Genomic DNA, 15597 nt, shown 5'->3' with positions numbered 1-15597 from the left:
GAGCTATAACTGGTGATGAAAAATGGATATAACATCAAAACAAAAGGCCCAATCGTTGCAAAGAACAATTAGGCCAAAACTTTCTGAAAAGCAAGACCGAAAAAAGCTTGTCAAGTTCAATCAAATGTGAAGGTTCTGATCACTGTATTTGTCGATTTCAGCGGCTTAGTGTATCATGAATTCTTGCCATCAGGTCATATTATCAATAAGGAGTACTACCTGGAAGTTCAATGCCCTTTGTCTGAAACAATCCAAAGAAAACACCTGGATATGTAGTGAAACAATTCATGGAAATTGCACACAATAATACATCTGCTCACAATTCATTGCTTGTTCATGAAATTTTGGCCAAAAGCAATATTGTTATAATCCCTCAGCCTCTGTATTCACTGGACGTGGCTCCCTGAGACTTCTTCCAAGGTGAAAAGAACAGGTGAACAAGGAGCTAAACACCTTGCTGAAATAGCGTTCCAGAGCTGCTTTGAAGATTGTAAAAAGCGCTGGAACAAATGTATTATATCTGATGGGGAGTACTTCGAAGGAAACAAAACCAATATTGATGAGTAAATAAAGATTTTTTGAGAAAAACTAAAATTCTGAAAATTTTTTTTATCAAACCTCGTATGATTGTTAAGTGCTATAAATATACTGATTGTGGGAGACCTGACATGATTCACAAATCACTCCTGACATTGATACAGTCAGAAGAAGCAGCAGTACTTCAAGTACTTTACATATGCATCACAGCACTAAGAAAGAATGGAACAGATAGTGCAAAGCCACAGATTAATTACACCTTTCTGTTGTACAATATATTTTTTTTAATATATCCAAGACTTAGTCCACCAAATTCACTAATTGCAGTGATTTGTTCTTTATTTAGTTTATTACAAAAGATATTACCAGAGGAACTTTTGTTCCTCTAGTTTAAATGTTTTTCGATGTAACTTAAATTTGATAATATTTTAAGCAAAAAGTATTTTGCCAACTTAAATGATTTAAAGATTTTTTGTCATCATCTTTCCTTAATTTTGGATTGTTGTAGTGTTATAATGTACCAGAAAAATAATGGGAAAACTGAATAGGCATAATGTGTATTTAAGTAATGCATTTTTAATCCTATAGCTTAGCAATCACTAATATATAGCTAATATAGCTTCTGCTTTCCTTTTTATCAAGATACAGATTTTTCATCTTTATATTTCTCATAAATGACTCATTTTCTTACTGACCACATGATTTTTTATAGAGCTATCTATATTTTAAATAAGATTAAGGAATATCAAATAAAATTAACTTTAAAAAATAGTACGATATCAGTTTAATAGAAACAAACTTCAAAAGTAAAAAAAAGAAAATGCATTCTAACACATGACACAAAAAGATAGAAAGATTAATCTCTACTTAGTGAATTTATTTATCACTCCGTGGTAGACTGATAGTGCCTCTACCTGTCATTTGGGAATCCCAAGTTCAAATCTTATTCAGGCATGGTAGTTTTCATATTGTACAAAATTCCACTTCCATATTCCCATGTACAAGTTTCTAAACTTCTGTGATGAATTAATTCATCAAGAAAAAAATTTGATTTTTTAAGTATGGTATCAAATTAAGGGTTTATAAGATGTTGGTAATGTAATGCTGACTTTTGGAAAGTAGATTTCTTTTTAACTTACTGTTTTAATTTTTAAATCTGATGTATTTATTTATCTGTAATTTGTTTTATTACTTGAATGTTTTATTTTTACCTTTTTTTCATTCTAACGGTACATAAAATATAAGAGCTAAAACAGATCTCCAAGAAGTTGTATAAAAAAACAGACATTAATAAGTAAAAATATACATTATAAATTTTTTTCTAATATGCTTTACAAACAGTATAAGTAAAGTAATATTGAAACAAATGACTACGTGTGTATTTGTAATTGCATTGGTTCAGAATTGTTTAAATTGTTTACTTTTAAATGGTATTTAATTGCATACAATTTAATTTTGTGACTTTTTAAAAAATATGTTTCCTTTTTTTTAATTTCTCTTGTAGTTGGATCTGCATCAATTATCAGCATGATTAGCAGAAGAGTCATACATAAGTATGAATTCAAAAGGCCTGTATGTTGTGTAAAATTTAGCCCTGATGGAAAATATTTTGCTGCTTGTAAACAAAACAATGGTAAATTTTATATCATTTGTAAAACTTAAACTTTTTATAATTTATATAATATGCATTAATTACTCAAATGTTCATCTGATTATTTTTTACTTAAGTTTTCATTATTTTTAAAATAACTTACAATTTGAATATAAATAAAATAAATTTTATTATATAAAAGAAAAAATGTATTTCCCTAAAATTATATTTAAAACAAAGAAAGATGTTATAAAATAGAATGTGGAGGGTCAGATTGTAAAAAAATCTGTAGAAATAATAAACAGAAATTTAAAAAAATACTTTCAGGAGAGTTGAAGCAAAAACTTAAATGAAATAAGCAGAAATTAAGTTGATCACAATAGGGATTAATAAACATGCAGTTTCAAGTTCAGAAGACGTGCAAATATTAGAAGTAAAAACAAATTTAAATCTCATATTCTTGAGAAATTACAAATAATAAAAAACAACAATTAAAGTGTAGTTAAGTTAGTAGGTAAATTTTCAACATGACTGGATTAGGAAAATAATAAATTTTTAAATCCATTTAAATTATAGATTAAAACACAATAGTTTCATTACCTATCAACATATTTTAACAGTAGCAGAGTAATTTAATTTATATTGGTGACTGAGACGGTAAACATACTTCTCATTTTTTTTTTTTTGGACTATGTTGCTATTAATATTCACAAAATTATTCTGGTAAATCAGACATCTTGGCAAAAGAATAAGGAAAAAATAAAATAGTAAGTAGAAAAATAAATTTAAATAAATCCCATTGTTAAAGACTGTTAAATATTTCTCATCTAGCTAGGGAAGCTCCACCCCCCTGGACCCCCACTATTCATAATCCTCCTGCTTGTAAGAATAATACTGATAAGTAACAATTAAAATTTGTTCAGTTTATAAAAACTTCAGTGTATTGTAATTTTTGTAGAGCAATAGTTTGGTCAGCACAGACTCAAAACTTGTAAGTGATGTGAAGTATGTGGATTTCAGAATTATCAGCCCCGATCTTAAAAAGTAGTAGTTGTAACTGGTTACCCATTGTCTGTATGAGTAAAAAGTATTCTACAACATTCTCAGCGTTACCTGACAAACACCACAAGGAGGAAACTGTATTTTGTTATTCATTTTATGTTTTTTAGTCAAGTAACCAGAGGCAGATACAGCCAGTCACTTTGAATTGCACACTATGAAACAGTGGCCAGTGCCTGTGTTGGTTGAGCTGCCCTGCCATACACCATTGTACATTTAAAACTACTTTTTTCAACAACCAAAAGGATATTGAAAAAGACAGAGACCTTTTTTGTAGATAATTAATTTCAAATACAAAAGTGGTCTCTGAATTCGATTTGACCATTGGTTTGGTCATAGTAAAGTTGAATATCGGCTAGGAACATAATCCAGTTGTTGCTGCAAGCCATTTAAATGGTGAAACATATAATGGCAATAGTCCTGTGTTCTATGTAGGTATAAAAACTTTGTTCATGCTAAATTTTGCGTAATCAGTTGAGTAGTTTTTGCTTGAAGTAGATTTACAGACACGACTAGATTTTTATATTATGCATTACTAGTTTTATAATTATCATTTAAGTGTTTTATTTTTTTAATTATTATTCATTTACTTTTTTATGTTTAATTATTATTTATTAGTATTTATATTCAAGTCTCCTGAACATTTTGGTGGCCAGTTTAATCCTTTTGAAATGGAGAAAGTCATTCATGGATCTTTTGATGAAACAATATGCTTGGATTGGTCATCAGATTCAAGGTAAGTCTTAAATTGCCAACCATGTGTAATTAAACATATCTGATTTTATTTAGTAGTTTTTCAGCTCTCATAAAATTATAATTTGTGCCAGATTTATAATTCTGTGTTTATTAATTGTAGCTGATCTAGAGCAGTATAGAAAAATAGCTGTATCTCATCCCTGTGTCAGTATATTATGATGAAATTAATATTGTTTATAAGTAAGTGGTTTGAAATTACAGTATGTAAGTAATAAGAAAACATTAAAAAAATACAGTTAATATCAAATCATTGATCTGTTAGATTAATCATACTGCCCAAAACTATTATACAATTCAGTTCAAAAGTAAGACCTGATGAATTATAAGTAGTAATTGGTAACACTTATTGGTTCACCTAAACCAAAAAATTCTAATCAACCCAGTCTTGAAGGAAAATCTTGGCAACTGTATTCTGGGACCAAAAGGGTATTGCTTTGATTGATTTCATGAAACCTGTAACAGCCATCACATAAGTCTATTAACACTTTCTAAACTGTGTTGTGCGATTCAAAACTGACCATGGGGAATGCTGAGATCAGGAATTGTTATTCTTCATGATAATGCACATCCAAACTCGGCTGCGTGCATAACGGAAACAATTCAAAAATTCAGATGGGAGATTTTTGTTCATCCGCCTCACAGTTCTGATTTCGCCCCCAGCGACTACCTTTTCTTTCTACACTGGCTTGCATCTGAACGATTCGAGGAAATTTAAGAGTTAAAAATCTCTGTACAAAAGTGTCTACTATTCTAGGTGGTGAAATTTTATGCAGTTGGTTTGAAGAAGCTTGTTTACAATATCAAAAGTGTTCGGAATGAATTGGTGATTATGTGTGTTAAAAAGTAAAGTAAATATATTAGTTTTCTTCCTGTGTGTCATGAGACCTTGCTGATGGTGAGGGGACTTGTGCTCAGTGATACAGAGTAGCTGGACTGAAGGTGCAACCATATAGGATAGGTATCTGTTGAGAGCCAGACTAAGGAATGATTCCTGAAAGAGGACAGCAGCTCTTACAGTAATTTTTAAGCGTCAGAAGGACTTAATCTTCTGAGTACTGCGCAGCTGAAAGCAATAGAAAACTACAGCTGTTTGTTTTTTCCAAGAAAATGTAGCTCTCTGCATTTTCTTGTAACAAAGATGGAGACGCTTTCCTTGGTAAAATATTCCAGAGGTAAACTAGTCCCTCATTTGGATCTGTAGGTGGGACTACTAAGGAAGGGATCACCAGAAAATTAAAAAATAACATTCTATGAGTCAGAGCGTGGAATGTTAGAAGTCTAAAAAAGGTTGGTAGGTTAAAAAAATTTAAAGAGGGAAATGGATAGGTTAAATGTAGATGTAGTAAAAATTAGCAAGGTTCAGCGGGAAGAGGAAAACAACTTTTGGTTAGGTGATTTTAGAATAATTAATTCAGCTTCAAATAAACAGCAAGCGGGAGCAGGTTTCGTAATGAACAAGAAGATAGGGAAGAGAGTAGAGTATTTCAAAATGCATAGTGATAGAATCATTGTAATAAGGATAAAATCAAAACCTAAACTGACAACGATTGTTAACGTCTATATGCCTATAAGCGCCCATGATGATGATGATGAGGTAGAGTGTGTATACGAACAAATTGATGAAGCAATAAACACATAAAAGGAGATGAAAATTTAATAATAGTTGGAGATTGGAATGCAAGCATCAGAAAAGGCAAGGAAAGGAATATTGTGGGTGAATAAGAGCTAGGCAAAAGGAATGAAAGAGGGGACCGACTTATTGAGTTTTGCCTGAAATATAATTTAGAAATTGCAATACCCAGTTTAAAAACCATAATAGAAGAATATACACATGGAAAAAGCCAGGTGATATTGCTAGGTATCAGATAGATTATATCATGGTTAAACAAAGATTTAGAAATGAACTCCTGGACTGCAAAGCTTATCCCGGAGCAGACATTGATAGCAACCATAATTTAGTGATAATGAAATGTAGATTGGAGTTTAAAAAACTGAAGAAAAGGTGTTTGAAGAATCTGTGGAATTTAGAGAAACTTGAGGAGGTTATCACAAGAAGTCTTAGTAAAAAAGGTAAGGTAGAAAATATAGAAAAAGAATGGGAGGATGTTACAAAGGAAATTCTTGAATTAGCAGAAGTGAACTTAGGTGAAATAAGAGAACTAGTAGAAAACCTTGGATATCAAAGATATATTGCAGCGGATGAACATAGAAAGTATAAGAATGCTAGTGATGATGAAGGTAAAAGAAACTATTGTTAATTAAGAAATACTATTAACAGGAAGTGCAAATTAGGAAAATAAGAGTGGATTAAGAAAAGTGTTCAGAAGTTGAAAGAGAAATGATCATTGGTAAATAAACTGAGTATACAGGAAAGTTAAAGAAAATTTTGTGGAAAATAAATTAAAATCTAATAATGTGTTAAACAAAGATGGTACACTGATTTATAATATGAAAGAAAAGGTCAATAGGTGATTGGAATATAATGAAGAGTTATACAAAGGAAATTAATTAAAAATTGGTGTTATAGAGAACAAGAGGATGAAAAGGGAGGTACAATACTGAGATCTGAATTTAAGAGAGTATTAAAAGAACTTCAAACAGAGTGTTATTGTCATGATACCAAATAAAGAAGGAACAGATACATGTAAAGAATATAGAATAATTAGCTTAACTACTCATACATTAAACATTTTTTAACTAGAATTCTGTACAGAAGAATTGAGAGGAGAGTGGAAGAAGTGTTAGGAGAAGAACAATTTGGTTTCAGGAAAAGTATAGGGAACAAGGGAAGCAATTTTAGTGCTCAGATTAATAGTAGAAGAAATTTTAAAGAAAAACAAACCAATACTTGGCATTTATAGATTTAGAAAAGGCATTTGATAACATAAACTGGAATAAAATGTTCAGCATTTTTTTAAATTTAGGGTTCAAGTATAGAGATAGAAGAACAATTGCTAACATTTACAGGAACCAAACTGCAACAGTAATAATCGAAGAACATAAGAAAGAAGCTATAATAAAAAAGGGAGTCTGACAAAAATGTTCACTATCCCTGTTGCTTTTAATCTTTACATAGAACTAGCAGTTAATGATGTTAAAGAACAATTTAGATCCGGAGTAAGAGTGCTAGGGGAAAGGTAAAGAATCTACGATTTGTTAATGATATAGTAATTCTAGCCGGGAGTAAAAAGGATTTAGAAGAAACAATGAATGGCATAGATAGTCCTATGCAAGAACTACCGCATGAAAATAAACAAGAACAAAATGAAAGTGATGAAGTGTATTAGAAATAATGTAGATGGATCACTGAATATAAGAATAGGAAGGGAAAAGATTATGGAGATAGAAAAATTTTGTTATTTGGGAAGTAGAATTTATTAAAGATGGATGAAACAGAAGGGATATAAAATGCTAAATAGCACAGGAAAAACGAGCTTTCAATCAGAAATATAATTGCCTTACATCAAAAATTAATTTAAACATCAGGAAAACATTTTTGAAAGTGTATGTTTGGAGCTTTATATGGAAGTGAAACTTGGATGATCAGAATACCTGAGAAAAAAAGATAGAACCTTTTGAAATGCAGTGATGTAGGAGAATGTTAAAAATCAGGTGGGTGGATAAAGTGACAAATAAAGAGGTGTTGCGGCAAATTGATGAAGAAAGAAGCATTTGGAAAAATATAGTTAAAAGAAGAAACAGACTTATTACCACATATTAAAGCATCCTGGAATAGTTGCTTTAATATTAGAGAATGTGTAGATGGGAAAAATTGTGCTGGCAGGCAATATTTGGAATATGTAAAACAAATTTTTAGTGATGTAGGATGTGGGGGGGTAACCCGAAATGAAACGACTGGCACTAGATAGGAAATCCTGGAGAGACGCATCAAACCAGTCAAATAACTGAAGACAAAATAAAATGTAAATTTTGAAACCATTAATAAATTTTTAATTTTTTAAACTGTTCTCATTTTGTTACCAATCGGTTCATACTTAAAAAAGATAATTTAATTTTTCTTTTGGTTTTTTTTTATCTTAAAAAAGATCATTTTTTTAGATAATTTATGGACTGTTTCCTGCCCATAAATTATCTTGATTTTTTCACCTAAATTTTTTAATGTAATTTCTTGGATCCTTTATGTATTTTTTGTAATACTTAAAAATGCTAGCATTTTATTTTTAAATAAATTTTTAATATTTTAAAAGATATGTTTTAAATCTAAGTCTCTAATTTATATACAAAGCATGAAGATCAAATGATGGAAGTAGAAGCATAATGGAAAACAAAGTTACTAATAGATTAATAATCTCTTATGAGTAAAGGTTAATTTTTTATTAATAATCAGAAATATCCTATTTCATTTTTAATCATTCTATACATACTTAACCTTTTAAACTAAAAGCAATATCATCCAGATCCACATTGTTTGGCACAGAGGACATGTTTGACATTGCCAACATGTGGATTTATATGTTGCCAAAATACAATTGACTGGTTTTTTTCTGTTACTTCTTTGCCTTGTTATTGCATTTTAAATATAATTATCATAGTTTCTTGTAAGTTATTGTCATATTAAACTGAAAAATAATGTATTTCTTGCATGCTTAACACTTTAAACCTTAAATAATAATGAGTAAAACACAAAAAGAACGGAAATCCTAATGTAGTTTGGAGTATGTTTAATTTTGCATTAAAATTCATCAGTGTTTAAAGTTATTTTTGAATATGATGAATCGTTAACACTGCTTTTGTGCATATTGACGTGTGGACATCACGTGTGGACATCACGTGAAGTATACTATATAGGTCAGGCTATATGAATTACCATAATGTAACTTTTTATTTTTTTAAATTTTAATCTCAAAATAATATCCATACTTTTTCCTGGATTTCAGAAAATTAAATACCAACATTGCCACTATGTTTTATTAATATTACTTTTTTTATGTTGACAGGAATAATTTTATATACTGCTATAGCTGGTATTAAATACCTGGAACTACAAGGTCTGTAAATAAAGTAATGAGATAAGTTTTTTGGGAGCCCAAGTGGCAACACCATAAAGTTACTTGTAAACATATGGTTATATGAACAGCTGATTTATATTAGATATTAATATTTTTTTAGTCTAATGTTGCCATGTGAGACGTAAACAAACTTTTCGTGGAACGAGTTTTTGTTGTGAGTTACAAAAATGAGTGATACTAATTATGAGCAACGTTGTGCAATCAAGTTTTGTGTTAAACTCTGTTAGATACGAAATGACACTCTGTCATGAGCCCAAGTTTTTAGGTGGTTTAAAGCATTTTCAGATGGCCAAGAATCAGTTGCAGACGATCCATGCGTGTTCTGGAAGACCATTAACATCAAAAAGTGATGACAATGTTGAACGAATCAGAGGCTTGATACGGTACGACCGGTGATTAACTGTCAGAATGATTGCAGAACAATAGAATTTGAACCATACCACAGTCCATCAAATTTTGACAAACAAATTGGACATGAAAAAAGTTTGTCCAAAAATTGGTCCCAAAAAACCTCACTGTTGAATAGAAAAACAAGAGGGTGGAAGTGTGCCACGATCTTGTAGGGTAAATTGAATCTGATCCTGATTTTCTAAAAAAATGTTATTACTGGTGATGAATCTTGGATATTTGAGTACGACCCAGAAACAAAATGCCAGATCATGGAGTGGCACACATCAAACTCACCACGTCCCAGAAAAGCAAAAATGAGCAAATCAACTATCAAAACCGTGCTAATTTGTTTCTTTGTTAGTAATGGTATTGTCCATAAGGAGTTTTTGCCCACAGGACAGACTAAACCAGTATATTTACCGAGAAATTCTTGAAGACTACAGAAAAGAGTTGCCCGCATGAGACCAGCCATCAAAGACAACTGGACGCTGCATCATGACAATGCACCTTGTCAACTGCACTCTCAATTAATGAGTTTTTGGCAAAGAAAACCATTCTTGTAGTTCCTCAACCACGTTGTTCACCTGACTTGAGTCCCTGCAACTTTTCCTGTTCCTGACTTTAAAAAAAGACCTCAAAGAACACCATTTTGGAACAGTAGAAAACATTAAAAAAATGCAACCGAGCATATGAAGGATATTCTGGTTTCTGAGTTCCAACACTGCTATGAAGAGTGGGAAAACCATTTGAAACGTTGCGTGGCTTCCCAAGGGAACTATTTCAAAGGTGATAGAGTGCATGTATAATTGGGTTGTAAATAAAAATTTTTTTGAACCAGTTTCATTACTTTATTTACAGACCTCATATATCTGAATGAGACTTCAAAAGTGAAATTTTTATTTCTAGAAGTAATTAAACATTACAGAAGTTACAAAAAATTATCTATTTATAAAAAATTTTTAATTATATTTTGATCGGAATACTTCATTTATAAGAAATACTAAATAATAATTTATCATATTATTAAAAAAAAATAAAAGTGTTGAATTTACAAACAATGAGTGATTAGTATAAAAATACAATAATAGCATACTTTTTATTTTGAATTTTTCAGGATTATTGCTGTTGGATCAAAAGATACTTCTGCGCGTGTTTATTCTTTACAGAAACTTATTAATTTTCGCCAGCATACATTGTCTTCAGTTTCAGATGCAGTTGTTGCTGTTTTCTTTGAAAAAAATTCCCTTGATATCACTACTATTAGCAGGTAAGTTCTCACATTTTAAAGGTTGTAAAAGTATTCATATTTATTCAAAGGTTGAGACAACCTTTTATCTCAAATTGAAAAAGCTCTTTTACTGTCATTTAGTAATCCTTAGCGAGATATTAAAAGTTTTTAACAGCATCAAAAATCCTTTTTATTCCCCAAAATGAATGCACAGCATGTATCAAAAGGGATGACAATTTCAAAACCATATACCTGTGCATGGTCAGTGATTGAAACTTGCACTATTTGATTATATGCATTCTGTAGTTTCAAATATTGGCTGCAGTACTAGTGCTGAAATGTTTTATATTCTACAATTTAACAAGATAGAGCTCGTAATAACATTTCATGATGTCTTGTGACAGTGTTTCAGTATTGATCCACCATTGGCTAAGTACATTTGTCACTGGTGTAAAAAATCTGAAGAACTGGGATGTGAGTGTAAGGGGAAGAGTGACCATGCACTTTAGAGGAAAATTTACAATGAATTCTAGAGTCTTTTCAGCAAAGCCTAAAAAAGTTCACACATCACGCTAGCCAAGAATTTGCAATCTCTCATATGACATCATGTTATTTGCTTGCATGTTATGATGCTTAATTTCAGGCCATACCAATTACAACTGATATAACCTGTTTGTGTAAGTGATGAAGCAAAATTTCATTTAAATGGTGAAGTTTCACAACATAATTTTTACATGTGGGGATTTGAAAATCTGCACAAGCTTGTACAGCACTTGCAAGATTCACCAAAAGTTAATTTTTTTTTGTACACCTCTGTTTATCAAAATTTATGGCCCTTTCTTTGTTGAAGAAAACACAGTCACAGGGTGTTTTTATATTGAGATGCTCCAGGACTTGCTTTTTCTACAACTAATGAAGATTCTGAAGAATTCATTCTTCATGGGCCTCTCTCACATTGGCACAACCAAGTTTGTAGGTTTCTAAATGAAACATTGTCTAACACTGGAATAATAGTGTACAGAAGCCCAAAATTTGAATGCACTGACAACCAGGTTGATGTTATCCATACAGCAGATGAAGGCCATTTATATAACTCGAGAAGTGAAATTTTAAATATTTTTGAATAGTATTTAATAATTTATCTTGTAATTTTAACACATTTTTATTATGAAATATAACTGTTTGAATTGGGATCAATTTTTTAGGTAAATTTCATAAGAAAGGTATCTATTGTAATGGGTACCATGATTTAATTTCTGGAAAATTTTGACATATATTCGCATTTCACATCCCCCTGGATCCCAAAACCACCATCAGTTAAAACGTTTATATATATATATATATATTCACTTTCTTGTGGACACGATAACTGCCATAATTTTGCGCCAATCACTTTCAAGTTTATACATAAAATATAACAACCCAAAATCTCAGTCAAGTTCGTTAATGAGCAAAATCGGACCATGGGGGTTGGAAATGGGAGGGGCTTTTTTGAAAAAAAGTTTTTTTCTGATGCACACTTCAGTGAATTCATTGCATTATTAAAAATTGAGAAAAAATCCATATGTTTGATAACAATTTAGATAAGTTGAAAAACAATATAAATGCTCAAAAAACATTTATAAAAATACAAAAATTACTTAACTCTAATATTAGAAAGCTATTTTAAGTGTTAATGATTGTCAGTGTATATTGAGGAATATATAAATAAAAATGATACAGAAATAATAATTACTTAACAAAAAAAAAGTACTTATAAAACACTTGAAAATAAGCAATTTGTCTTGTTTATTATTAATTGGGTTGTCCCTAGAAAATTTCAGCAGCTTATCATTTGCTTGTAAAAATCTGACTTACTGTAGCCCGTCCAGTTCTGTATCTTTAATGATTACCAGAACCTTGCCACCCAAGATTATACATTACTCCTTTAAGTCTGATTATAAAAAGTTTGAGCATTTCCTGTCAACATCCTGAAGTATCAAGAATATTGTGGTTTGCAATCTCAGGAGAGTGATTGCAAGCATTTTATAGGACCTTCCTCATCATAAACAGATGCATTTGGAATGGTTCTTGTCCAGCAATGAAAAATAAGGTATTATACATAAGATATATTATCTAGGCAGAAAAGCAAATTCATGAGAGGCCTAGGTTTCACAGGCCTTTAGGTTATCACTTAAATATTTTCCCCTAACTTTGTCCAGGATATTTCTAGCAATCCTTAATATGATCATATAGATCACTTAAAAATTATGGTTGAATTTATATTGTAAACATGCTCAACTATTGTTTAAGGAAAGAAAGAAAAATAAACAAAAAAATACTCTTGACCAAAAAAAAGTTGAGTCAAACACAAACTATACTTTTTACATTTTTTTTTTATTGGTTTGTTATCAATAAACATCGATAGAAAATATTATTTATTTATGTAATTAATTCAGTATTTATTGAAGAATGATTAACAATTAAAATGGCTCTCAAGAGTTAGATTTTAACTAATTTTTCTCTTTTAATGGTTTTTAATATTTTGTTGTTTTCCAGTTTCTTTTAGTAACGGTTCTGATAGTTTTTCTCTTTTTTTTTTGTATTTGAGTACTTGGTTTATTTTTTGTCAGAAGCATTATGTGTGTATTTAATTGCCATGATCACAGTGATTGTAGGCAACCTAGCTAGTAATTTCCTATAACTCCAGTAATACTTAATAAATAATAGGCATTGCAGTATTCTTTAAAGCACACTTAAAATACTTTACTTGTCTTTTCTATGTTTATATAATCATAATCAGTATATTTTATTTTACACTGTCGCTGTTATATATTTATTAGTTATACACTTCATTATTTATTCAAATATAATTAATTGGTTTTTTTGATACATTGTTAAATTTATTTTTATTCAATACATTTTTTTTTCAGTATTATATCTATATAATAAATTGATAACTGTTGTTACTATTTTTAGCATTAAAATAGTAACAATTGTTTAAAGCTTTAGAATTGATTCTAAATTGTGTTTGTAATTTTCAACAACAAACAGTTCAGTATGTTTGTGTGTGAACACTTTTTGTCTTGGATTTTGATTTCCAATTAAGCATCATTTGAGAATTACAAGAATACACGAATGGTCGTGATTGGCCATTGGGTTCACTTCAAAATGGTTACCAATATTTAAATTTTATAATCATTATGCACTAACGGTGAAAGCTATCATATCGGTTCAAACGCATTAATGTAAAAGGTTTACTAAGCTGCATAAAATATATAAATATAAATTTGGAAATCAAGTTTATAAGACCCCCAAAATAACAGAAAAACTAACCACCTTTAATAATTGAAAGAAAAAAAAATTCCATTAAGCCACCAAAACACAAGATAAATAAATTATATTAACATAGCGTATGTAGCATAAATAGAAGTTAGAGAAAATAACTTTATTACAAATGAATTAATAATAATTGAGTCTAATAATGATAAGAATAATGTTTGTTGGGGAGTCTTACTAACTTTTCATTGATAACTGGTTTCATTTGTATAACACAATTTCTTTTAATGATTATAATATGAATAACGTGGTAACTAATATCGTCATTTAATTCTGTTAAATTGTTTTGTAACCTGACATGTTTTTCTTTTTAATTTAAAAGATTTCCAAAATGTTTAAAGATATTTTATTTTAGTCTAAATTGTTTAACTTTTATACATTTTTAACTTATTTTAATGATATGGTGACCATTTTTATGATTTGTTTGTTAGAACTAAATGAGAACAATGTTCTAAAAAGAAAAAGTGTTGGCAAAGTATTGCATGACTTTTCCGGCTGCTCTGGTTAAGTCATGCAATACTTTGAATAGCTTTTGTTGCTTTATATTATTATTTAAAATATTAACCTGTATATAAAAATATTCATATTGTGCTAATGGAATTATTTCAATCATGACTGAGGATGTGGGATCCCATGAAAATATTTTAAAGAAAAATCAAGCTAAGATATATCGTATCTCAGTATTCCGTACTTGGTGGTTTATTTAATAGAATTTAAATATAATTTAATAGTACAGAGGAATAATATGAATCTTAAAAAGATAATTTCAGTAAAATATTCATATATAGGTTAAACCTAACAAATTTGCCTAAGTAAAGTTTTCTCCGAATTTAACAATTGATTTTTTAGCTTTCAATAAAGGCTAAGTTCAATAAGAAAAATAAAATTTTCAGAAAAACTTTTCTGCATTTTAGGTTTGGGAGTCTTATGTTTAAAAACATTGTAGACATTTCTTGATAGTTCTAGATATGAAGTACAAACTTTCAGAAATTGTTTGAAAAATATTTAAATCCAAGGAAGATAGAGCAAAAGAACAAAAACATATTTTTGTATTTCAATTTTAAGAGAGGGGTTAATTTTTTTTTTTTTCAATTTTTTGATTATTTATGTACATTGTAGGTAACAAATTTGCTTTAATAAATTTTTATCTAAAACGCCTGAAGAGAATTGAAATTGTTTTTCCACAATATCCCAGAAATAACAATATCCCAAAACACAGAAATAAGCCACACTCGCTAACTGAGAACACTATTAGTACTCTAAAAAAATCATTTTGCTTAATTATTTTAAGTGGTCAAACTAGTAATTTTAAATTATATCATATGTTTAAAATATACTTCTATAAAAATAATTTATTGAATATAATTTTTTCAACATTTTTCTGATTTGTAACTTCATTTTTATATTTTAACGTTTTATTATAATTTAATTAAATTGATGATAATATTTTTCTATGCAATTTAAATTATAGTATTCAATTATTTTCATGTCATAACCCACATTTTTAATTTGTTATAAGTCTGTCAGGGGAGAAAAATGTCAAGTTTGAAAATGAACCCTTTTTTGCATATAAATTTTGTAGAGAGGTTACAAAAATATTTTTAATGTATAAATATTATTTATTAATCAGGTTATCATTCATAAATTTAAAAAAATAATTTGTTAACAGATATTGTAGAATTACAAGA

At 29.5% G+C, this 15597-nt stretch overlaps 1 protein-coding gene across 1 annotated transcript in view; it reads left to right on the top strand.

The window, feature by feature from the left end:
* LOC142332287 (periodic tryptophan protein 2 homolog) overlaps positions 1-15597 on the top strand; it is a 55302-nt gene that overhangs the window by 3202 nt on the left and 36503 nt on the right. Inside the window, exons 4-6 of the mRNA XM_075378628.1 lie at positions 2042-2170; positions 3806-3923; positions 10478-10630. Coding sequence (XP_075234743.1) covers positions 2042-2170; positions 3806-3923; positions 10478-10630 — 400 coding nt within the window. The remainder of the gene's footprint in view (positions 1-2041; positions 2171-3805; positions 3924-10477; positions 10631-15597) is intronic.

This window comes from Lycorma delicatula, chromosome 11, assembly GCF_047948215.1.
Source record: "Lycorma delicatula isolate Av1 chromosome 11, ASM4794821v1, whole genome shotgun sequence".
In the NCBI taxonomy this organism is placed as follows: Eukaryota; Metazoa; Arthropoda; class Insecta; order Hemiptera; family Fulgoridae; genus Lycorma; species Lycorma delicatula.
This window is presented reverse-complemented; position numbering and strand designations above follow the sequence as displayed.